Genomic DNA, 24,633 nt, shown 5'->3' with positions numbered 1-24,633 from the left:
AATAAATATTAAAACACTGAGATTCTCTTTGTCCTACTAATTGATGTTACACTTCATATTTTATAAATTAAAGATAATAAATAATATTTAGATTATGAATATTTTATTTTATATCGCCCATAATATCATGGTGTCCTTTATACCAAAAACTGGAAGGGAGTCGTTCCAGAGTTAAAAAATAAATAATAAAAACAATAAATAATATTTAAATGATCAATATTTCATTTTATGTCGTCCATAACCCCATAACATCACTTATACCGTAAACTGTAATAGGAGTCGTTCCAGAGTGAAACAATCAATCGACAACAAAGCGTAAAAATTGCTTTACAATTCCAGAATGTGCGCGTACTGATAAAAAAAATAGAATATTTCAGCATTAACGGGTTAATTCCCGTTCGAATCCACGGCCTCCGTTCGAGTCCCATCAGCAAATCCCAGCGCAACCCGTACAATAGCTTTTTATCGCGTATCGTTCGAATAATCACCGATGACGTACAGAGAGAACGATCGCCACTCTCTCTCTCTCTCACTCCTTCCCCCTCCTCCACCCTCCCATAGCAGATAATACTTCAAGTTCCTTCTAGGGCTTTTCAAATCGATATTAACCGTTGTTCCGCGAAGCACGGGGGTCGCCGTGGGGCCAATTGTACCGTTAATGTTTCTCTTCCAGACACTTAGGCCGCCGGTGTGGGTGGCGTAACAACTGTTCCGATAACGATCTATACCATTAACCTTTCCCGCGATTTTTTATCGGCCCCGTCCTCCCCGTCTCGCGTGCCCACCTCCTCGCGGAGGGCTCTTTTCTTGTTGTATTTTCACGCCTCGAGCGGAGAGCCATCGTCCCGCGACGCTCGGCAGCGTGTTCTACCGAAAAGTTGAGCTGTGGACGATTTTGGAAGTGTGTAGGATGTATGTATTATAATTTATAAACTTGGCATAATCTTCGCATAATCTATTCCAAGATTTTTTTATTGTCCGCCACCGCGTTCCTCTTCGCGGAGGGCTTTTTTTACTGTGTTTTCAAGCTTCGAGCGGAAAGCTCTCGTCTCGCGGCGCGTTTTACCAAAAAAGACGAGCAATGGACAATTTTAGAAGTGTATAGGATACACATATTATAATTTATAAACTTGACACAATCTTTCGCACGATTTTTTATTGCTCGCCACCGCGTTCCTCTTCGCCAAGAGCTTTTCTTGTTTTCGCGCTTCCAGCGGAAAGTCCTCGTCTCGCGGCGCTCGGAGGCGCGTTTTACCAAAACGTTGAGCAAAGAGAACAATTTTAGAAATATATAGGATGCACATATTATAGTTTATAAACTAGACATAATCTTTCGCATGACTTTTTATTGTCCGCCACTATGTTCCTCTTCGCGAAGAATTTTTCTCGCCGTGTTTTCATGCTTCGAGCGGAAAGCACTCGTCTCGCGGCGCTTGGTTGCGCGTTTTGTCAAAAGGTTGATCAAGGTACAATTTTATAAGTTTATAGGGTGCACAATATTGTCATCTAGGTTTACGTAAATATTGTTATCTGCAACGAAAAATGTTTCAGATGAAATTTAATGGATCAGGGTGCATCCTGATGATAACAGTTTTATAGTTGGTGCATGTGCAGAGGATACATGGTGATAATTAATGTTTTCTTTATTTAAATAGAATTAAACAATTTGTGTTGTATTAGTTGAGGCATCTTCAGTACTCTAAATACTTTGAACAATGATTTTGTGTTTCTCGCTCTCGTAATAGTAATTAAAAATTGATATACTCATTATTCTTTATTGATATACTATTTTGTATATTAGTATGTTAGTATATTGTATTATTATATATTATTGAATATATTATATCATAATACAATAGTATATTATATTAGTATATTAAACATAGTATTATGAATTAATATACTTTTTTGAAGGAATATTAAAATTAGTCCTAAGAGATCTATTTAAAGAACGCTAATGAGTATCATATGTTCTCTACGTAGTTAAAAATACTTATTCCTAGACTAAAAATTTTTATACAAAATAAAAATTACGTTAAGTAATTATTTAAAACAAGAATTCAACCTCTTACGCTACGACTTATTTCACAGTTACGTAGTTTAGCATTCACTTATTACTAATAAATTTCTACACCAGATAAAAAATCTATATTTATTATATAACAATCTTGACTTCAATGTTTAAAAAATATAATTTCAATTTAAGAGCTACGACGTAAATATCTAGTAACCTTTCTCTCAAATCTTCACGATTCTCCAACAATATTACAAAGCAAAGGATTGATAACAATATACTCCTTATTCCAATAATCTTAATCAATTCAAAGCAATATAACAATATTCCCAAACTCTCTCATATAATTATCTTCCTTATAATTCCTGACTCTTCATTATTCACCCCCGACACTAGTTCTCAATAAAAACTTCGCCAGAAGCCAAAGTGACCTCGCTATCCTCCATCACCAAAAAGCCACGCGTCTCCAAAGGGTTAACCAATGGCGCAGAACCTATAAAGTACAAACAAGTCGCGGCGGATGTTACGTAGACCCTCTCGCGAGCTAAACGTCTCGGTAACAGGCGCGAAGAATCTCGCGACGCGCCGACACGGTGTCTCCCATCCCCGTCGTCGTTCGGAGGGTAAATCGGCCACTTAAAAACAGGAAAAACCATGGGGAGGTGGGCGGAGGCTGGAAACACTGTGTTGAATGGTTCTCGTCGCTATCTGAACCTATTATGAGCTATACAAATGGTATGCCGGCTGATGCGGGGCCGGAGGGCCACGAGAGCACTTCAACCCCCCACCCCCTCGCCGCCCCTAAACTGCAACGCGGCGTTTCCAGCAAGCGCGCAACCCCCTCTGTTCCATCTCCACCACCACCACCACCCGCTCCCCCCACCCCTCTTCTGTTCTACCGCCGCCCCGTCGGGCCGGTTAATGAAGTTATGATTGAAGGTTAAATTCCATGAAATTGCCTCGGTTAATAGCCACACCCCGGGCACGCGGCCCATGAATGCAAATCAGTGTTAAAAATTCGGCGGGGACTGTCGCCGGTCGGTTTATCCCTAAATAACGATTTTTTTGTTTTTTTTTTTTGTTTCCCGGAGCGAGCGCCTACCAACCCCTCGCCCGCGTTTAAATCAAGGGGAATTTCGGGACGCTGGCCCCGCGATAATTAACGGCGGCGTGACGCGATTTCGGCCGCCGCGGATTGCGGCCGACGCGCGATTTTCAATTAACGCCGCGACTCCGCTATCCGAACTCACTGTGTTTTGAGTTTCGCCCGTGAAGTGGGGTTGGCTCGCGCGGCGGGTTTCGTTTTGTTCGATGATATCGGCTGTTGCGCGGCTGTTTGCGAAGAGATATCCGGCGTGGAAAAAAATTGCCGGGGAATGCGATTTTTCGATCGGGGATATTTGTTGGGGGAAGAATTTTAACGGGGTTTTCGCGTTTCTGTAGGTTAGTCGGATGGATTGCACAGTGTTGCTCGAAAATTAGTTGTGTTGTTCGGTATGCGTGAACTTAGGTAAGATAATACAGATGGATAGATTTTTTATAGCAATTAGTTAGTAATAATTAGTTTCAGTATTCTAGAAGATTTTTAATAGAAATGTATATAGATATTTTGAGATATGATAGAAATTTTAAGTTACAATGAATTTCAAGTGAAATTTTTTAATTGTGATTGATTTCAAGTGGCAATTTTTAAATTAGAATTGATTTCAAGAGAACATTTTTAAATTGCGATAGATTTCAAGTGGAAATTTTTAAATAGCGATAGATTTCAAGTGGAAATTTTAAACTACAATAGAATTCAAGTGGAAATTATAAATTATGATAGAATTCAAGTGGCAATTTTTAAATTACTATAGATTTCAAGTGGAAATTTTTAAATTGTGATAGATTTCAAATTGAAATTTTTAAATTGCCTACAGTGCATAGTTTTTCCAATTTTAACCTCTTAGGCACGACGCGGCATTATAGCGGCCTCCGCAGATGTTTCGTGCTCTACGCAATTGTATCATTACTTAGTAATTGACAGTAAACGATTATAGTGAAACTGTATTTATAAAATACATTAAGAAACGAATATATATAGCTATACTAAAAAAATATATACATATATATGTATATAAAGAAAAATGGTAGTTTAATTACGAAAAATTTCATTCGCGCAAAATCCGTCCTTGCCTAAGAGGTTAAACGAACTTATAACATATAGACAGTTAATTCAGTTTACACTATACTATTCCAGTCCTCATCCTTCAAAAAACAGTACAGTAATAATAATGTTGGAATTTCGGAGAAACCGAACCGTGAGGCTGCCACCTTGGATTTACAGCAGTATTATATAATTTCTGTATCTCTGTAGTTTCTCTTATATATATCTAATATATAATAATTGATTAACTGTAATAATAATAATTGATTAACTGTAAGTAATAATTGATTTACTGGATACGCGAATGTCTCTGGAGTATAATTACGAATTTCTAAATAAAGTAAATTCAAGTCTTTAGTTCAATTGCAACATGTAATAATACAAAATTTATAACAACTTGTCATTGAATTTCTTTAGCGGGACAACCGTGTGCCGTGAAAAAGGTAAACGACGCGTCGCAGCTTAAGCGCGACGCGTTCGAACAGAACAGTGGCCATTCGAAACGTTCTTGGCGCTGATGCCCGTGTCGTTGCCAGACTCCCCGTCTACCGTTCGAGGATTAATCAGAGGAAGGCGGACGTGGAACGGTGATTCTAGGTAAATTGGTGCAAGTGTCGTGGTCTAGGCGAGCCCGGGAGCAGCGCCAGCGTGATGCAGAGATGTAGACATACGGTAGCGATCATCCGGCCGAATGGAGGATGTAAATTTCCGTCTGTGTTCCACTCGAACCACCTCGAACCGACTATTCGATCCCGGTCATTGTTCCTTGAACGGTGCGCGCGACCAGGATAGGCAAACAGGACACCAGCGGCGGCGGCGGCGGCACCAAAAGTGCCGTCTCGCCTCGGCATTGTGTAAATGCATGGTCGCCGACCGTGCTGATTATTTTTTTTTTTTTTTCCACCCGAACACGGCTCGCCGGCTGTGAATGATAGCTTATAATTTATTGAAAATGCGACAGCTCGTCGATATCGATCCCGCGCGAGTGGAAAACGAAATAAAACGACTACATCGGGACCGCCCGTCATAAATAAACCGTAACAACCTACCGGCTAATAAATAATAGCTGACGCGTGGATGACATTACCAGACGAAGAACAATTTTCCCCGGATTACGAGGGATGCGGATTTCGCCGTGGATCGTGTAGCAACATCAAAGGAAACTTAACGATATCGTAGGAGTACTATAACCTTAACAAAAATTAGTATTTGTAATTTCAAGCGGGAGAAAAAGTAAAAATATATAACACTGTGCTGTCGCATGTCTACTTTCGACCACCAAAGCTATTTGTTTATTTTATTTTTATATAAAATTAAAATATATTATTGCGTTAAGTCTAAATTTTAAATCGTGTCTAAACTTTAAAAAGAAAGTCTAGTTGTAATAAAATAGTGGAAGTTGATAATTTAATTTCTACACGAATCTAGATTGAAGAAATGCAACGAACATGTATATTCTGAAAATATTATATGAAAAATTCTTTGAATCTCACCTAAACAAAAGTGTATATTCTCAATATATTATATGAAAAATTCATTGATTCTCAGTTAAACCAAAGTACATGTACATTCTGAAATTACTATAAGAAAAATTCTTTGATTCCCAGTTAAACGAAAGTATACATTCTGAAATTACTATATGAAAAATTCTTTGAATTTCAACTAAACGAAAGTGTACACTCTGAAAATGTTATATGAAAAATTCTTTGATTCTCAGTTAAATGCATCCGCTTAAACCAATGTTGGCAATAACGAATCCGAAAAACGAAACGCGGTTCGGGAATACGTGCTGAATTTCATATGCGCGAAATGAGAAAGATCTCGCGCAGAATGAAAATATTCCGAGTCAGGGGCGATGTTTGGATTCGGAACTTCAAATAGATTCGACTTCAAAGGGTTCGAGAGAATGGAGGAAATTTGGATTTGGCTCCCTTTCCTGGCTATTTGTGTAGATAATGTCTGGTTTGCGCGAAGATCCGCGGTCGAACTACAAGGAGCTGGGGATGAAAATCGTTTTTAAACTTCGTTAATTTGAAAAATGGGGGGCGATTTTATTTTTGGTGAATCGAAAACGAAATTTCGTACCAGTATTTATTTATTAAGTTAAGTTAAGAGTTGCAAGTTGTCAAAATTTCGAAAGAGTATTTGATGTGACGTGTTTGAGGTTTGCAGTTGTCATTTCAATTATTTAATTAATATCTTGCATTGTGATTTGTTTTATAGCTTCGTTGATTAGTCTTTGTTTGTTGTTAATATTAATTTCGCAGAAATTTTTACCAAAGAAGAAATTATTACTTATTATCATTTCCAGAATTAGTATTCATTATAATTTCCAAAATAATAGTAAATTATTATTAGCTATAGACGATTAATAAATTAATATAATGTCCAAAATAATATTACATTATTACTATCTATAAAAAATTAATAAATTATTATAATTTCCAAAATAATATTAAATTACTGTTATCTATGAAAGATTAATAAATTAATATAATTTCCAAAATAATATTACATTATTATTATCTACAAAAACTTAATCTAAAACTTAACCTAATCTATAAAAACTAACTATAATAATTTCCAAAGTAATAATAAATTTTTATTTCCAAAACAATAATGAATCACAGTTACTTCGAAAAATAAAGCGTCTATCTTATTTTACGTTTCTTGCAACAACCGCGGACAATTGTTATTTTGCGTAAGCGTGGCGCCTGCGATGTGAAACCGATGATCGAGCGGGCCACCCGTCCGCGGCGCTACGGATAACGGTTCCCGTGGTTCTCGCGGATTGTTTATTAAAAGGATGAAACGTTCGGGATTTCTGTTATCGGACGTCCATATTTTCTAAGCAATTCATGGAAACTCGGTCGGCGGCTTTATATTTCGTGAAAGCACTCTAGGAACCACTTTTCCACCTCACTAACGGCACCACAGTGATCTCGTTTCATCGGAGTACCATACTTTCGTGCAACCGGAAATGCTCTTTCGGTTTATGATTCTCGAGACGATTGTGCGCCCGTGAAACGGCAGCAATACTAATCGGAAGACGAAATGCTTTCTACTTAAGTGGAGGAGAAATCGTATCGAGGACAGCCGCGTACGCTCGATTGAAATAACGAAATGATTGTTTGGTGTATGGTTCGATAGAAATAACGAAAGGATTATTTAGTTTTCGATCGGACTTCGATCAACTGTTCCATTTTTCATTTTTTCCTTAACCCCTTGCCGTACCATTTTCTTCGTAATTACAAGGATGAGCACTTTTTCTGCTGTAATAATTTGTTAGAAGGGAAAGGAAAAATATTTATCGCGTTCGTCTATATTTAATTCTTTGGTTCTCAGTTAAACGAAAGTATACATTCTGAAATTACTATATGAAAAATTCGTCTATATTTACTGAAATGGTTAAATACCGATGGCAAGAAGACAAAATTTTATTCAGCCTCAAAACAACGGAATAATATTTATACTTAACAAGATATTGATAGAATATTTTTCATATTGACACTTTATCGACCGATAACCTATAAATCGGTATTTTATAGATGAACGAATAATTTGTTAACTATTACAGAGGCAAAAGTGTTAGATCATACTCCAATTATATATATAATTATATATATATAATTATATTTATATAATTATATATATAATTAATACTGTTAATTGTTAATACTTCATCGATCATTTATTAATATTTTAGGAACTAATGTCTGCTTCGCGCTCTATCTATATTTCTTTCCCAAACGCGCATTAATCGGTATTTTAGTAATACTAATAACTAGTCTATAAATCGCTATGCCTAAAAAATTATACAACTAATATCTAACCACCTTTGCGTTCTATTTATAAATATTTATTTCATAAATACACAGTACCACTATTATAGATCACCGTGCACAAGAGAACCTGTGCTACCTGTGACACCGTTTCCCTAATCTCGCGCTTGATCTATGAAAGAATCGTTGGCAACCCGAATCAGCATTCGTCATTCGACGTCCTCGTTCGACGAAACAGCCGAAACAAGAGCTAGTTGTAAAACGTCGTGTCCTATCGGAGGTATCGAGTTGCATCGGCGCCGCACCGCCATGAACTCGAAGGACGAGCGCGACGGCGTTATTCCATACACGTAGATATCCTATTCGGAAACGCTGACCAAAGGTGATTCCGATGGGAGGCGAGAGCCCCGACAGAAGACGACACACCGGTAAACAAACTTATTTCGTTCGTGGTACGTCACCGGTCTCGTCCGCGTGCCGCGGAAATCCGAATCAAAGGGTAATATATCGCGCGTCCGTCAGGCTGACAGAGCAGCAGCGCCGGGAACAGATAGAGAGAATGCACAGAAACGCGTGGTGGGAAGAGGCGGTGGAGGACGATCGCGGGGAAATATCTTCCGAGAAGACACTAAGTTATGGACCATAAAACCCGGCAAGAATGAAAACAGGATGAATAGCAATGGCGGGCATATGGCAGGGATCGTTTCTAACGGGGCACGATGTAAATTCTGCCTCGTCGCGCGCGCGCGCGCTCTAGGATCGGTCTTCATTCATCAAACCTTCGACCTCCCGCGCTCGAGAAAAACTGATGGGTCTTCTATTCTGACGCATCCATCAAGTATTCAGACCAACAAGTTAGGATCGTATGTATGCCGGAGGCGGAAAAATTGGACTGCAGTGTGCCGCATACTCTTTTCTTGTAACGCTATACCTCGCGGCCGCGTTGCAGTCGGTGAAACGCTGCCGTAGCCGATGGAAATGATATTCGTGGCAATTTGTATTTTTCAATCGAACTAATAGATTTGGTTGAATTAGAAATAGATTTGGTGAATTTGAAAAATAGATATTTTCATTTTATGTGTGTAATTTTTGGGGACCGTGTTTAAAGATGATAGGCTTTCATTTTGTAGGTTAAGTTCAGAAATAGTGTTTGTTTGAAGCTTTTGATAATACTGCATCAATTAGGTACTCTAATTTTAGTAATTGTGCTAATTGTGATTATAAATTAATTTTGACAACAGTAGGTATTTTATTCTCTATGTAATTCAATTATAGTAATTACGTTATATTTATTTGATACTTCGGTATCAATGATAGTGTTTCATTCAATTAATATTTTAATATTAACAATAATATTGCATTAATTAGGTACGTTAGTTTTAGCAATTGTAACTAACTGAATTTGTACATTAATTTTGACAATAGTAAGTATTTTATTCTCTATGTAATTTAACTATAGTAATTGTAATGCATTCATTTGATACTTTAATATGAATCATAGTGTTTCATTCATTTGATATTTTAATATCGACGATAGTACTGGATTTATCAGATATTCTAATTTTGGTAATTGTGCTTAATTGAGTTTATGAATTAATTTCGACAACTGACGGTATTTCATTCTCTATATAATTTAATTATAGTAATTGTGATAATTAATTTCATACTCTAATATCAATAATTTCATATTTTAATGTCGACAATAGTATTTTATTTATCAGATACTCTAATTCTAGTAATTGTACGTAATTTAGTTTATAAATTAATTTCAACAAAATGTAGGTATTTCGTTCTCTATATAATTTAATTATAGTAATTGTGATCATTCATTTGATACTTTAATATCAACGATAGTGTTCCATTCATTTGATACTTTGATATCGATAATAGTGCTTCGATCATTACATGTATATGTACTGTAATTTCAACAATTATGCTTAATATAGTTTATGCTTCAATTTGAATAATAGTATCGCGTTCATTATACACTTTAATGTCAGCAATTATGTTTCGTTCATTTGATATTTTAATATCGTCGATAGCGTTTCAATCACTTTTTATTACTATTTTAACAATAGCGTTGTCATTCACTTCATACTTTAATTTCAACAATAATATTGCATTCTTTGCATACTTTAGTTCCAGTAATTGTGTCTAATTAACTGAAAACTTTAATATTAATTCTAGTATTACAATGGACGTTTATGCAAAATAGAAATTGAACATGCGACGAATAAATGTCCTCTGTCAATATATTTAGTTAATTAAAAATCAGATGACAATAATCTCAAAATTTTCAACTAATTTCATTATTCTGTATTTAATCTCCTAATACTTTTCATATATGAATGAAATCCGCTATTTAATTACAAGATAAATTACAATTACGTATTGAATAATACAAAGACGATTGACACGTTTGGTTACAATAAATAAAAATAAAATAAAATAAATTATTGCATAATTTACAATTAGTTCAATATAAACTAATCAATACACAATATAATTAATCTTACGAATCAGTAAATTATTAATTACAGAAGAAAAATTTCGAAACCAGTTTTATTCTGACCAATTTATTAGTTCTAAAGTTAAAAGTATCTAATAATTCAACCACAATTACATCACACGCCTCACTTTGCATTGTTACCCCCATAAAAATCTCGAAGCAGAAACGGTTAAGACCTCGATCAGAAACCCAAGAAAATACCGAAGCATAATCGTGAACAACTTCGTACACGGTGCGCAAACAGCAACAAATTTCCGCAGAGAAACCGCGAGCAGCCGTGGCCACCGTCTTCGTAGAAAAATACCGAAGCGCCGACTAATTTTTCTCCGTGTAAGCCGGTCGTTTATCTCGAGCGAGAAAACTTGGTAAGAAAAAAAAAAAAGGCGAGCAGCCGGCTAGTCTATACATACCGAAATATACTCCGATTTTCGCGGGCCGTTTCATCAACGCGCGGCAGACGGTCCATTATGCGGAACAGCATCGGGCACGTGCGTGTGTTGCGAAATAAAAGTCAGAGCCCCACGTGCGCCGCGACACGCAAGGCTCCTGTTGCTGGCGGCGGAGCGAAGTCGAAACGTGCGAGCGCCGCACAAAAATTAGCTGATTCCGTCGGTAGACGGAGGTGGGAGGAGGGACGGGGAACAGTTTCCGATTCGGATACAGGATCTGGTTTAAACGCAGCCTGTTGCTATTTCTCAACCTGCTCCGCGCACACGGATCCATTTTTCTAGTTTTTCGCGGAGCCACGTCGGCCGCAGAGGCTCCTCAAGATGGCGACCGAGAATTTTTAAGGGTTGGCTCATAAAATTTGCGATGCTTCGATGGGGGGCGATTGATAGGCTTTTGGAGGCGAGATTTACGGAATGCGGTGGATGCTGGGTCCTTTAGACGGTTAACCCGTTGCACTGTGACAAAGGGTCAGACTCGCGACGAACATTTCGCGCATAATTTAATAAATACAACTGCCAGTCGTTTCTATTGAATGGAAACAAAATTTAAATCTTTTGTACCATCAAGGATATTATTAAGGACGAAAAATAGTCATGATTTTCTAACAACATTAATGCAAAAGAATAAAATATCTCGACACAGAGAAACGAAAAAATTATGTTTAACAGAAATCCTGAATAATATATTCATATTATGATTATACTTAATTTATATATTTATTTTTGCTTTATTATTTTATTTCACTTATTTCAATTTTTATCATATTTTCAAATAATTTTATTTAAATACGTTTAATAATAGAATTGTACATATTATGTATTATACAGTCATTATTTACAGTATTTGCATTAGTTATATTTTATTCTGTAATTAATGCGTGAAAGCTAAGGACTAGTCATTATCTATAATTGTAACAAGTAGCATGATGTTTGGAGAACTTATGGCTTTTTCCACGATCTTTTGATAAAAGATAAAAAACAATTTATAAAACAAATATAACTGAAAATGCAGTCTGCCTGATTTTACAGTGCATAACTCTCTGTCAATTTTTATTGTACTTAATTATTTTGTCCATGATTTCAAAATACTTGAGCCTTTTTTCACTCGGTCACGGTATAAGAGGAATTCTGTATTACTTTCGTCGTTCCATCATGCTGGTTCATTAAAAGAGTAAATTAAATTTCTCCACTTATGGCAAGCTTTTTAACGCGGTTCCACATTGCCAACCACTGTTTCATTGAATTTTCCATTAATATTTTGACAGCGTTAGAGAGCGAAGAATGAAATAAACACAAAGTTTTCTCTGTTTAATGAATAAGCGTGTTTCAGTGAATTGTAAATTCAATTGAATCAGTTGTAATTCAGTGAATAATAGAAATTCAGTGAAAAATTGAAATTCAATAAAAAATTGAAATTCAGTGAATAATAGAAATTCAGTAAATAATAGAAATTCAGTGAAAAATTGAAATTCAGTGAATAATTAAAATTTGTCAAATAATTGTACAAAAATCAGTACACATGAAACTTAAAAGTGACTTTTTGTTCATTTCTTCTGTCGTACAAACTCAAACAAATAAAAGCACTAATTACAAAAATCAAGTTCTGCATTTCCATCATTTCCAAAATAAAAATATTATACATTCGTTGCAAACAACAAAAGCCTCTTTAAAAATTGTTTCTCTCTTCAATAATACTATTGACCGAGAAAAAGTGGGTCACCACTTCTCAATCCTATGAACTTCTATTGTGTTCCAAAAACCGGCTATTAATTTTTGCCCTAAATACGCCAAAATAAGTATGTCAAAATAATTTACTAATAACAATAAACGCACCATATCACACCTGGTATTCCAAATTGTTATAAAAATGTTTTTGTAGTAATTATGTAATCGTCTGAGCAATATGAAAGAATTAACTATAAAAATCGTGCAAAGGAACTGAAAAATGGGTTTCGATCCTCGTTCCGTGACACACACGCGGAAGCGAACAAGAATAAGAAGAGGGCCAAGAGAGGGCCCAAGAAGACCGATCCTTCATCAACATAATGACACCGGCAACTCCGTAAGTGGTTCCGCGTAAGCCGGACGCTCTCTGGACGTGAAGATCGTCACCGCGCGTGACAATACATAACGCTCGGCGTCTTTTAATAACGAAAGTGGTATACTAGCGTATCAGGTAAAGTCATAAAAACATAACGCCGCGAATATGTAAAGAAAGTAATATTCCCCTGTTCCAGTTTCAGGTCGGTAGAAAGAACATCCTGCACAGCCCGCCGCCGGCGAGTTTCTTTTACTACTTGATTACGGGTAAACTTCTTTTATACGAAGGCTCACGTGACCGAACGCATAAAACGCGGTCCGCGGTCGTTCGTCGGGGGCCGGAACGTTATCAAAAAATTAATGCTTTATCGGGAGGTACCCAATTTCTGGCGAGCTTATGATAACCTGTGAGCATACTATAGCTTTGACATAACCTTCATGACTATATTATTATTATTATTATAACCGTAGGATTCGAGCAGCTTCAAAATCAGAATAATTACAATTTTTATCAAAATCACAGTGAAATTAGACCTTCGAAACTAATTTGCATAAAAAGACATATCTCCAAAAAGTATAACCTTGACTATATAATAATTATTATTATTATTCTAACCGTAGGATTCAAGTAACTTTAAAATCAGTATAATTACGACTTCGATAAAAATTACAATAAAATTAAACCTTCAAAATTTAATTATATGAAAAAGATATAGTTTCCAAAAAATGTAACCTTGACTATATTACTATTATTATTATTCTCGCCACAGAATTCCAGTAACTTTAAAATCAGCATAATTACAATTTCGTCAAAAATTACAATAGATAACAAAATTAAAAATTAATTACAATACAAAACATGAAAAGTCATAATTTCCAAAAGATTACCACAATTTATCTGGCATAAAAGTTCAGTTGTCATAACCCTTTCCACTCGAGTGGTAACTTCAAGGCGCTACTCAAGATTGTTGTACCAAATTTCTGAAAATATTTTTACATTGTTAAATCTATTTATTTTTAAAGAAATGTTAGAAAGTATAACTGCTACATGACTTCAATTTCATATGCACAAGATATACCAATTGCTTATAGAAAATGCAGATATTTCAGGTCATCCAAAAATAAGTTTATACTTTAAGTTAAAATATCCTCGAGTGCAAAGGGTTAATCTCTCGACAGCTGTCAAAGAACGACAGCTTGTTCGACAACGAGAAACAGCCACTAAATTCGAGCCGATATCGCGGATTAGTTAAAAGTATAATTTTTATATGAATTCAATTTCGTATCTACAAGTTGCAAGAATTAGTTATAGAAAATGCCGATATTTCAGGACACCCAAAATAAGTTTATCCTTAAAAGTTAAAATATCCTCAAATGTAAAGGGTTAATCTCTCGAAAGCTGTCAAAGAACGACAACTCGTTCGACAACGAGAAACAGCCGGTATCGCGTAATAATAAAAAGAAACCCGCATAATCGTGGCAGTGTAACACGTAAATCGCATCTGCGACCGTTTTTCATGTAATAATCAGTTTCGCTGGTAACGCCGGCCGGCAGCTCGGTGACACTCTGTGTATTAATCTATGCGCATGACGTGTCGGTCGAAAATATTCGACGCCCTGCAGCACCGGCGTACAAGCAAGCCGTACAATTAACGTCAATCAATCCGGGGAACGACGATATACACATACGTCGCACTCGTAACATGGAAACGCATACATTCGCCGGCGAAGCGATGTGTATACAGAACCGCATTCACCAGTGTAACGGGAACCAGACGAAACGAATGCTCTAGGCAGATTTTTAATAGCGTCTCATTATTCCCGTCCGGGGCAAAACGCGCTTTAAATTATTAACGTCCAGCAAAAATCGGAAATCTCGTTTACGTTCGACGCCTACACCTGTTCCCCCGTGTAGTCGGCGTGTCGATACGTGTTGCGTGAATCAATAATTACCGCATTAACATAACCTAGTACAGGTATTACTTATTGATTATTATTCGTTTAGCACATGTAAATTCGTGGAGGATAAACATTGTCTGCTTTAACCTTTTGCACTCGATCGGCGACTCTGAGGCGCCATGAAAAATTATTTTATCACGTTTGAAAATAATTTTAATATTGTTGGAGTTTGAATATTAAATATTAAAAGCCTACGTTTAATAACTAAATTGAAATTAAAAGTAAAACCGCGGTCAGAAACTATAAATTAAATAGTTAAATTGCAAACGGGTAAGAATTTCAAATAAAAATGTAAAATATGTGCGGAAATTATTAAGGAAATTATATTAGCTTGTAACAAGTTAAAAATAGGTCAAACAGGATTTCGAATAAATAATGAAAATGTTGTCCGAGATTATTAATAAAACCGTGTTAACATTTAATGAGTTAATAACAGGTAAAATATTATTTAAAATATGCAAACATAGGTATCGTACGAAGTAATAAACTTAATCTCGTTAATTAGTTTCACATTCATTACGTAGCTTGAATGAAGCATTATATAAGTATTATATTTTAATTTACTACGTATTATCACTGAACGGAAATAATTCTATTGTTTCGTCTATTATCTCTCATAGTTCTTTTCGCGAGCGCATAAAATCGCCAGTCTAATCGACTATTATTCTACTCTTTATATTACATGTAACGTTCTGTTCAACCGCGCCGCAGTATAACAATTCTCAGTGCTGAAACCAGACTCGTGTATTAAAACTTTCCCGCTGCTGCAAATTATTTCATTGAAGGGGGATTAAAAATAAAATATCGGAACGGCTTCATGCGAGCTTTTACTAACCAACGATTACCATATGCGAAACGAAAAATCGAAACGCCGGAAACAAAAGACGTCCTCCATTTATTATTATTTTTTTTTTATTTTATTACAATGGAATCCGGGTCAGCTTTGATATTGTTATGGCAATTTCGATATGTTCGTGCTAACGTAAAACTGATCAGACTTCGTTCGAACGAACAGTTATAACTTTCGGCGCGACGGGAGAATTTTTCGAAAAATTGTCCGACGAAAATTGGGTAACCTACATTTCATTATTCGAGACCGGGCGCGTTCGAGGGCGTTATTTATACGTCGGCGAACATTGATGCATAATATTTACGCCGCCGTCGCCGCGTCCCGGCGCATTCGATTTCATAAAATATTTAATAAAGACGAACGGGGCTTTTATTTTATTTGAAACACAATATGTCAATAATCTTATATATCCATAACCGATATTTTATACGATATCCGATAAGCTCGCGGGCTATTCTGTGTGTGCGTGTGTGTGTGTTTTGACACGGGATAGGTATCTTCTCTCTAAATAGGTGATCGCCTATTCAATTATTCGAGAAAGAAGAATCTGATAACTTTATGATTTTTTCGCGTAGAATGTTAATCGAGAGTGGATAGCTTATTTGGAACGAGTATTTTGATAAAATTATAGGATTATACAAATGCAGAAACTGTAGGATTTTTATAGACTTTATATTTTACTTGATATTTTAACTTATTATAATATGTTTTACTTGATTATATAATTGTAGATTTATAGGATCATAGGATTGTTGAATTATAAAATTGTACGGTTATGTAATTGTAGAATTATGGAATTATAGTAATGTAAAACTAAAGGATTATTGATTATCGAATTATCAAATCATAGAATGATAGAATTATAGAATCATCGAACTATCGAATTATTGAATAATAGAATTATCGAATTATAGAATCATCAAATTGTTGAATTATCGAGTTACAGAATTATAGAAATACAGAACTATAGAATTATAAGATTATAGAATCATTGAATTATTTAATTATCGAATTTTAGAATTATCGGATTATAGAATCATCCAACTATCGAATTATCGAATTATAGAATTATAGAACTGTAAAACTCTAGGCTTATTGAATCATCGAATTATCGAATCAGAGAATGATAGTATTATAGAATTACAGAATTATAGAATCATAAAATTGTTGAATTATCGAGTTACACAATTATAAAATTATAGAATTACTGAACTATCGAATTATCGAATTATAGAATCATCGAATCATCGAATTATTGAAGTTACAGAATTATAGAATCATTGAACTCTTGAATTATCGAATTATCGAGTTACATAATTATAGGATTATAGAATCATCGAATTCTAGAAATATAGAATTGTAGAAGTATCGAATATCGAATTATAGAGTTATCGAACTAACGAATCATAGAATTACGGAATTATAGAATTTAAAATTGTAGAATTAGCGCTTTCCAACAATTAAGAAAATAACTCTACACTATTAAAACCTAATTTTATGCTTACATAATACTAGAATTTCCTTGCATATATAAAACAGCTGCATATAGTAAATGATCATACGATTCACATAATACTATAATTTAATAGTAATAATATATATAAATACTTGCGCCAACTTCCAAAATAGCATATACATACTCAGATCTGCTATTTTGGAAGTTGGCGCAAGCGTTCCGGAACAGAAAATTTTTGCGACTGGATGCAAAACCACTGCAGCAGAAAAATCTGCATAATTTCCGAAATCCAGGTGTCAGCGCTAGCGCTCCCTATTAGGGAAGACGCCGCTAATCTCGGCGCGGCCGCGTTTATAGTTATTAAACGAAACGCGGCAGGAACAAAAGGGGGAAGTGAACAGCTGCAACACGCCATTGAAACGTTCAGAACGGCGTCGGCGGCGCGGCTATTGTTAAGCCGTTAATAAACATAGATAAATACATACCGGTAGAGCCGGAACGTCATGGAAATCTCGGCGCGGCGCGTACACCGTAGTTATTCATACATAAATTAGAAGCGCGAAATGAATACCGACGTAGTGTTTAATTAAATTTGTGCTATGATGTACGTGCCAGTTATTACAAACCGCTCCCGCGAGGATCCCCTCCCCCCTACCCCCTAGCCCGGGATTACGTGTTTATAACTTTTTCCTCTCGTTAGGTATTCCTTTCTATCTTTCACTCTCTTTTTGCTCGGTTTTTTACTCCCTCTGTCGCGCTTTTGCTCTCATTTTACTCTATTTTACTCTCTCTCTCTCTCTAGATATAGTAAGATAAGGTATATTATGTATACCTTTTTTTCTTTCGCTCTATTACACTCGACGCCTTTCTTTTGCTCTTTTGCAACCCTCTCTGTTATTATTTTACACTTATTATCGATCGTTTTTTTCTCTTCGTTTCTCTCTCTCTCTCTCTCTCTTTCTCTCTCTCTCTCTCTCTCTCTCTCTCTCTCTCTCTCTCTCTCTCTCTCTCTCTCTCTCTCTCTATCTATCTCTTTATTTAACTATATATCTATCTGTCTCTATTTGGCACTTTTATTTTTTATTTTCCTCAACCCTTTTCGCTCTATTATTCTCTATTTTTTCTAAATTCTTTTATCATTCTAACCAATCGCAATTTTTGAAAACAATTTTTAAGCTGTGATCTAATTAACTAATCCTTCGAATATCCCCCGAAAATCGCCACGGCTCGGCTCAATTATGAAAAAGTTATTCGGTTTTGAAAGGTTTTTCGACGCACTGTGTATGTTCTGAAAAATTCAAAATTGAAAATCCGACTCTACTGACGTAATCTCTTTCGCAACATATTTTCCGCGAATATCGATAACATTTCGATGAGAATTGTATTTTAGTTAATCTATACTTCTCTCTCTCTCTCAGTACTCTATTTCTCTTTGTCTTTCTTTCGTTCCTTCATTGCTTTATGCTTTCTGTCTCTTTCTTTTAGTCTCTTTATATGTTTATATAAAAATATATTATTTCTTCTAATATTTTTAATGAGTTGAGCATAGTACAAGAATATTATTAAATCTTCTTACGTTTTCAAATTTAAAATTACTATACTAATTTTACCAAGCACTGAAAGTATATATCTTACGTTATTTCATAACTATGAACAAATTATGATCATCTAAACCCTCAATCATTTTTCATAACCCTCAATTATTTATTATAAAGGAGTCTTTAAAATAATAGCCATTTTACACGAACAATGTGAACGTTTAGTTTGAAGTAAAATATATATATTATAATAATTTTGATGAACTGAACATAGTGCAATAATATTTATAAATTCCTATCTATTCTAAGGATTTTGTATTTCAGCTACTCATTTTTGCCAAAAATTCGGCGGTCCAATAATTATAGGAAAATATAGAATATGAAATTAGCAAAGCCTCGAACAAAGTTTTTTGATTTTTCTCAGAGAAAAGAATTTTTGTTGCTTTAATGCAATGTGGTGTACTTTGCATATTCAAAGACTGTCGTTTTCTTTTATTTTCTCACGCTTTTTCTCTTTCATTTAGTCTCTCTATGCGCTCTTTTATGCTTTCAGTTTCTCTCTGTGTATGTCGCTCTTTAACCCTCTCTCTCTTTTTCTCTTTCTCTCTGTGCCTATTTCTCTTTCTCTCTTTCTCTCTCTCTCTTTTCTCTTCTCTCGGCAGAAGCATCTGGCGACGTGCTAATTTATTTTTACGGAAATTTAAGCAAACGGGGCCGGGACGAATGCGAACCTGGCGGATGGTATATACATACACGCGTTTGAACGCGCGTCGTTACATATTTAATTACGCGCGAGTTTGTCGCCCGGATAAACCGTCCGCGATAATTCATCGTGCCGATTCCACGTGAACCTACCCCACGAAATATTCACGGGGTGACGCACTTTGCCGAGCTTAGCCGAACGAAAAAATATTCTGGCGACCAGAAAACGACGGTCTACGGGGCAGAGAAATTATTCAACGCCGCGGGAAGATGCCGTCGGGTCGCTGTGTCTCGAAAATCGAAATTCTACCGAGAATTTCGGAGCGTCTTCTTCTCGAACGAGGAAGGAGAAGACTTTTCCTTCGCGGTGAAGCTGAATTTTCTGCAGAGCCTTGCAGTTTCATTCTTTAAATATTACGGCGGAGTGCTAGTCGAGATTTTCCATTGTTATTCTAATTTTAGATTTTTCATTGTAATTCTAATTTTAGAATTTTCACTGTTACTCTAATTTGAGATTTTACATTGCAATTCTAATTTCAGATTTTCCAGTCTAATTCTAATTTTAAGTTTTCCAGTAGAATTCAACAAAAATGATAAAATATCTTTCCCTAAAATGAAGAGCTTCTTTTGCTTGATCGAAAAAGTTGACTTTCTTTCACAGCTTCACAATTTTATTTAAAAATGTCTCTAAAAAAATCTAAACCTAGGACGCAACATATTTTTAAAGTTATTGATTACTTAAGAACATGTGAATTCAGTTTTTAAGTTGCACTTTGTTAGAATGGCAAGATATAAAATAAAATTTAAAGGCTTCTTTTTTTGAACAACGTTTACATTAATGATTTATGCGACTTTGAAAAGAAATACTGAATTAGTCAACATAAAAGTGTATTTATTCTCTGCAGAATCTTGCAGATTATGCTTTACAAAATTTTAAAAGCGTGAATTTTATCAATTTTATCAAGAATTGATTCTAATACCATGCGACAATTAACCATTTACAGTCGGAGCCAATTTAATTAGAAATCCAAAATATTTGTTCAGACTTTTATGACTTATGTAACAGGTAATAGGTCCTAACAATTTTTTAAATACAAGTAAATTTGATAAAAATTATTTTGAAGCATTGCCATGATAATTTTAGCGACGCCTTAGTGTCGCCAGACGCCCTTCAAGGGTTGACACGTCATTACAGTGCATAAAACACAAAAATCTACATCTCCCTTCATTTATCTCTAGGAAAATTGCGCTCTCAAATTGTACTTTAAATGAACGCGTTTCTGCATAATTATTCCAGCTGTGTTTTCTTAAATTTTCGCTTCAGATTGCAGATATTACGTTACAACAATTTTTCCCTTTATCATCTAGACGTAAATGTGCCAGCTTTATCGAAGGAACAAAAATAAAACTGCGGAACCGTTGCGCAAGTTTAAAAACCGTCCTCATTCGCGTCCTCTCGGTTGTAACAAATTGTTGTAACTACCCGCGGATCTATCAAGATAATTACGAAATAAAAACTTTCCGCATCAATCCGACGGGACGACAGTTGAATAAACATTTATTTCATCTCTGAGGGAAGAGTTTACGCGTTGTTTAAATTACTGCGGAGCTTCTACTTCGTTGTATTTTATTATAAATTCGCTGGCTGTCCGAATATTTGCGAACTTGTAACGGTGACGTTCATTTGAAATACTTGGAGAAAGAGTGAAGATAATAAGTAATATTTTTTATATTGCTTTAAATCGTTTGAGGTGATTTTCAAATATTAGATAGGATAATTGACAAGGCGATGATTGTAAATATTTGTAACAGAAATGCAGTTGGTTGAAATTATAAGAATTTTTCATATGTAATACTTATTAAGTATTTTTGTTATTCTGTTCTTTAAAATTCGAATAAAATTCTAATCCCTTGTGAATAATATTTAAAATAAATATTAGATACTATAAATAAATAACAAGTAATATAGTAATATAAATATAAATATAATTAAGTACTATAAATATTCAAATACATTTAGACAGAATAAAAATTAATTCCCTGTCCCTTCTGAGAAATAATTGCAAAATCAATAAGGGATCAATAAAATTCACTATGGAAAAGCGTTAAATAAAACATTATAAATTGACCAAAGCACGAGGACCGAGCATTACCTTCATCCCCATTACAATAAATTCGAAGCAAAGGTCGGTCGGCGCCGCGGGGCGATTATTGCCGGAAGAAGCTTCGATTCGAGAGTTACAGTGGACGCGGTAGATTCGATTAAACGGCGGCGGGTAACTCGATCTTCGAGCTAATACGCCGGGGCCGGGGCCCGGTTAATCACAAAACGGCCGCGTATTAAATTAGCCGGCTTATTACTTTCGGGTCTCCCGCGCAACAAGGGAGTTTCTACTTAATAATCGCGCGTCGCCGAAAGTAGCGTCCGGGAGTTTCTCACGGGTCTCTCTCTCTCTCTCTCTCTCTCTCTCTCTCTCTGTGTGTGTACAGTGAATATAATTTTCTCGATAAATCCAAGTTGCACCGGCAATCCCCCATGGGCCACGGTACGGGGCGGGAAGAAGGAGGGAGGCCGGGCAAAAAAGTGGTAACGACCGACGCTCTCTCAAAGTAGCAAGTTTTAACTTTATCTCAAGCTCTGCCTACCGGAGATTGCGAATATATGTCGTCCCGTTTCCGAGAATCTCGTTAGCGCGATATTTTCCGGAATTTCGTTTAAACGATCTCTTCGAGCCAGCGTTAGCCGGGGATTACGAACCCTTTTTGGTCGACCGATCCTAGAACCGTGCGTCGCGAAAAACAAACGCACCATTCGCATCGCGAATCGTACTTTTAATCGCGCCATGACGCATCTCGAGGATTCGTCCATAGGACCAAGTTATATATCTGCAAATCATTGATCCTAAATACGTATTTTTCAGGACAAGATAACGCCTCGTCACTCCAGCACCTTAACCCCGTACAAATTCCATAGGCTATACAACGATACACAGTCAGTTCCATAAGTAGTCGTACCCACATTGCTTATAAGGGAAATCTGTTGAAATCAAGGGATGCATGTCAAATTTTGCCACAAACTTTTTATTTATAATAATAATATATATTATTAATTTATTAAATATTAATAACAAGGGATTAGGATTTGATTCGAATTTTAAAGAACAGAATAACATCCATATTTAATTATTTGTTACTATAGTAATTTCCATCACGATTCGGACTCAGCAAAGTACGGCAAGTGGTTTAATCAACGATAAAGCAGTCTCTAGCCTGTTAGCTCGATTAATACTGTAACTTATACAGTTAATCCAAGACTCTGTTATCGTAATAGATTCCAAGATCACGAACATAATGAAATATAGTTAGCGTTTCGTCTTCGAGTTTATACAAGGTGTGCAATATGTTACAATGCCAGGATATTCTCAGCGCGCGACGTTTCGCTCTGTTAAGAAATAATTTATTATTTCTGCACTATTTTCGTTTCGTCGATGACAAAACTTTTACCATCGTATCCGAGCAATACAGCTCTAAAGAATTATAGTGTTTTAAGCGTATGGGGATTCCTGACGTCCTTACAGGATGATCGTTACAAGAATAAAACCTAGCTAAGAATTAGCCTAGTCCATAGATGGACCAATTGACGCTACGGTTATTTTCCAAATTATGGGGGAATATACTTTGATTAATAAACTATTTAGTTCGAACGATACTATAGCCTCTCTTTCTGTCTATTACTATAGTTAGAGAGTCGGTTCCCCATATATTTATTTGTCCGGTTCGCAGTTCCATAACAATGGCAACGAAGAATTCGCCGAACACACAAAACACTGCAAACTTGTTTCGAACTGCGAGTCTCGGAAACATTTTACTTATAAGATAATTATTCACACTGGCAACAAAGACGTTGCTATATATTAGAAGGTACTCACCGCCCAAATCAGCGAAGAAGATCTCTCGCAGCGACAGGAACTCCTCCTCGGCTGTGATGTCCGCTCGACCGAAGCAGTCGTTCTCGGGCCAGACGTCCCTGAAACACAACAAAATTATTGTTAGTCGAATCGAAAAAAGATTTTTGTAAAATTTGTAGTGATCATTAGTTATTTAATAATATTAGAACACTTGCTGATTTAGTATAAATTGTAATTTTTCGTTCAATTTGGATAATGTTTTACGTTTAGTCTGTTTTAGTTTATGTTTGTTTTTTAGTTTTGTGGTATCGTATTATCGACAGTAGATGTTAAGTTTGTTAGTTATGGAATTAGTTTAGTCATTTATTGTATTTTTCTATAATGAAAACGTATGATGAGTTCATTTTGTATGATATGGTTTTGAAATATGAGGAATGTAGCATAATATGCATAGAAACAAATAATTCCAAATTAGGAACATCTTGATAACTTATATCAAAATGATAACTCCAGTGCAAAAAATAATTCCAGACTATACGTATTTTCAGAGTAGAAAAATAACTTTAGATTAGGAAAGTAACATCGGATTTGATAAATAACTCTAAATCAGAAGTATCTTTAAACTAGAAAAGTAACTCCAGATTTATAAGTAGTCCCAGGATAGCAATATACCATAATACTATATTAGAAAAATAACTTCGCACTAGGAATATAATTCCATACTTGAAGAGTAACTCTAAATTAAAAATATTTTCAGGCAAAAAAAATGACTTCAGACTAGAAATAAATCCAAATTAGGAAAATAACCCCACACTATAAGTAGCTCTAACCTTAAAAAATTACACTACAATAAAATAATAAATTTAAACAAGAAGAGTAACTCTAGACAGAGCAGAAAATAACTAGACTAGTTTTCCAATTTAAACGAACATATTATTAACTATATCCCTCCAATAATCTCCCCACCAAAAATTCCCAAAAAACCAAATGCCTCGAAACTGGAGCCGACACATGAATTAAAGACAACAATTGCAAGCCGGTGTCCCATGGCAGCCCCTGGACCGGATTGGCCGGTAACAGATGAAAGAAATTAACATAGCCGCTCCGCAAATTGCAGAAATTAAGGTTTACATTAGATTTGCATTAGAAGCGGCAATGAGGATCCCGTGGGGGCCGACATCGGAAATAAATTCGATGAAATTCAAGTGGATTGAGAAGCAGCTGTACCCTCGGCTTCTATCTTCTCGCGCTGCTTCCACATCCATTCCCTCCCTCCCCCC

At 35.6% G+C, this 24,633-nt stretch overlaps 1 protein-coding gene across 1 annotated transcript in view; it reads right to left on the bottom strand.

The window, feature by feature from the left end:
• Timeout (circadian regulator timeout) overlaps nt 1–24,633 on the bottom strand; it is a 392,876-nt gene that overhangs the window by 356,732 nt on the left and 11,511 nt on the right. Inside the window, exon 12 of the mRNA XM_078180750.1 lies at nt 23,375–23,472. Within this exon, the coding sequence (XP_078036876.1) occupies nt 23,375–23,472 (98 nt within the window). The remainder of the gene's footprint in view (nt 1–23,374; nt 23,473–24,633) is intronic.

This window comes from Augochlora pura, chromosome 5 (assembly GCF_028453695.1).
Source record: "Augochlora pura isolate Apur16 chromosome 5, APUR_v2.2.1, whole genome shotgun sequence".
NCBI lineage: Eukaryota > Metazoa > Arthropoda > Insecta > Hymenoptera > Halictidae > Augochlora > Augochlora pura.
The sequence above is the reverse complement of the archived record's forward strand: the minus strand, read 5'-3'. Positions and strand labels throughout refer to the sequence as shown.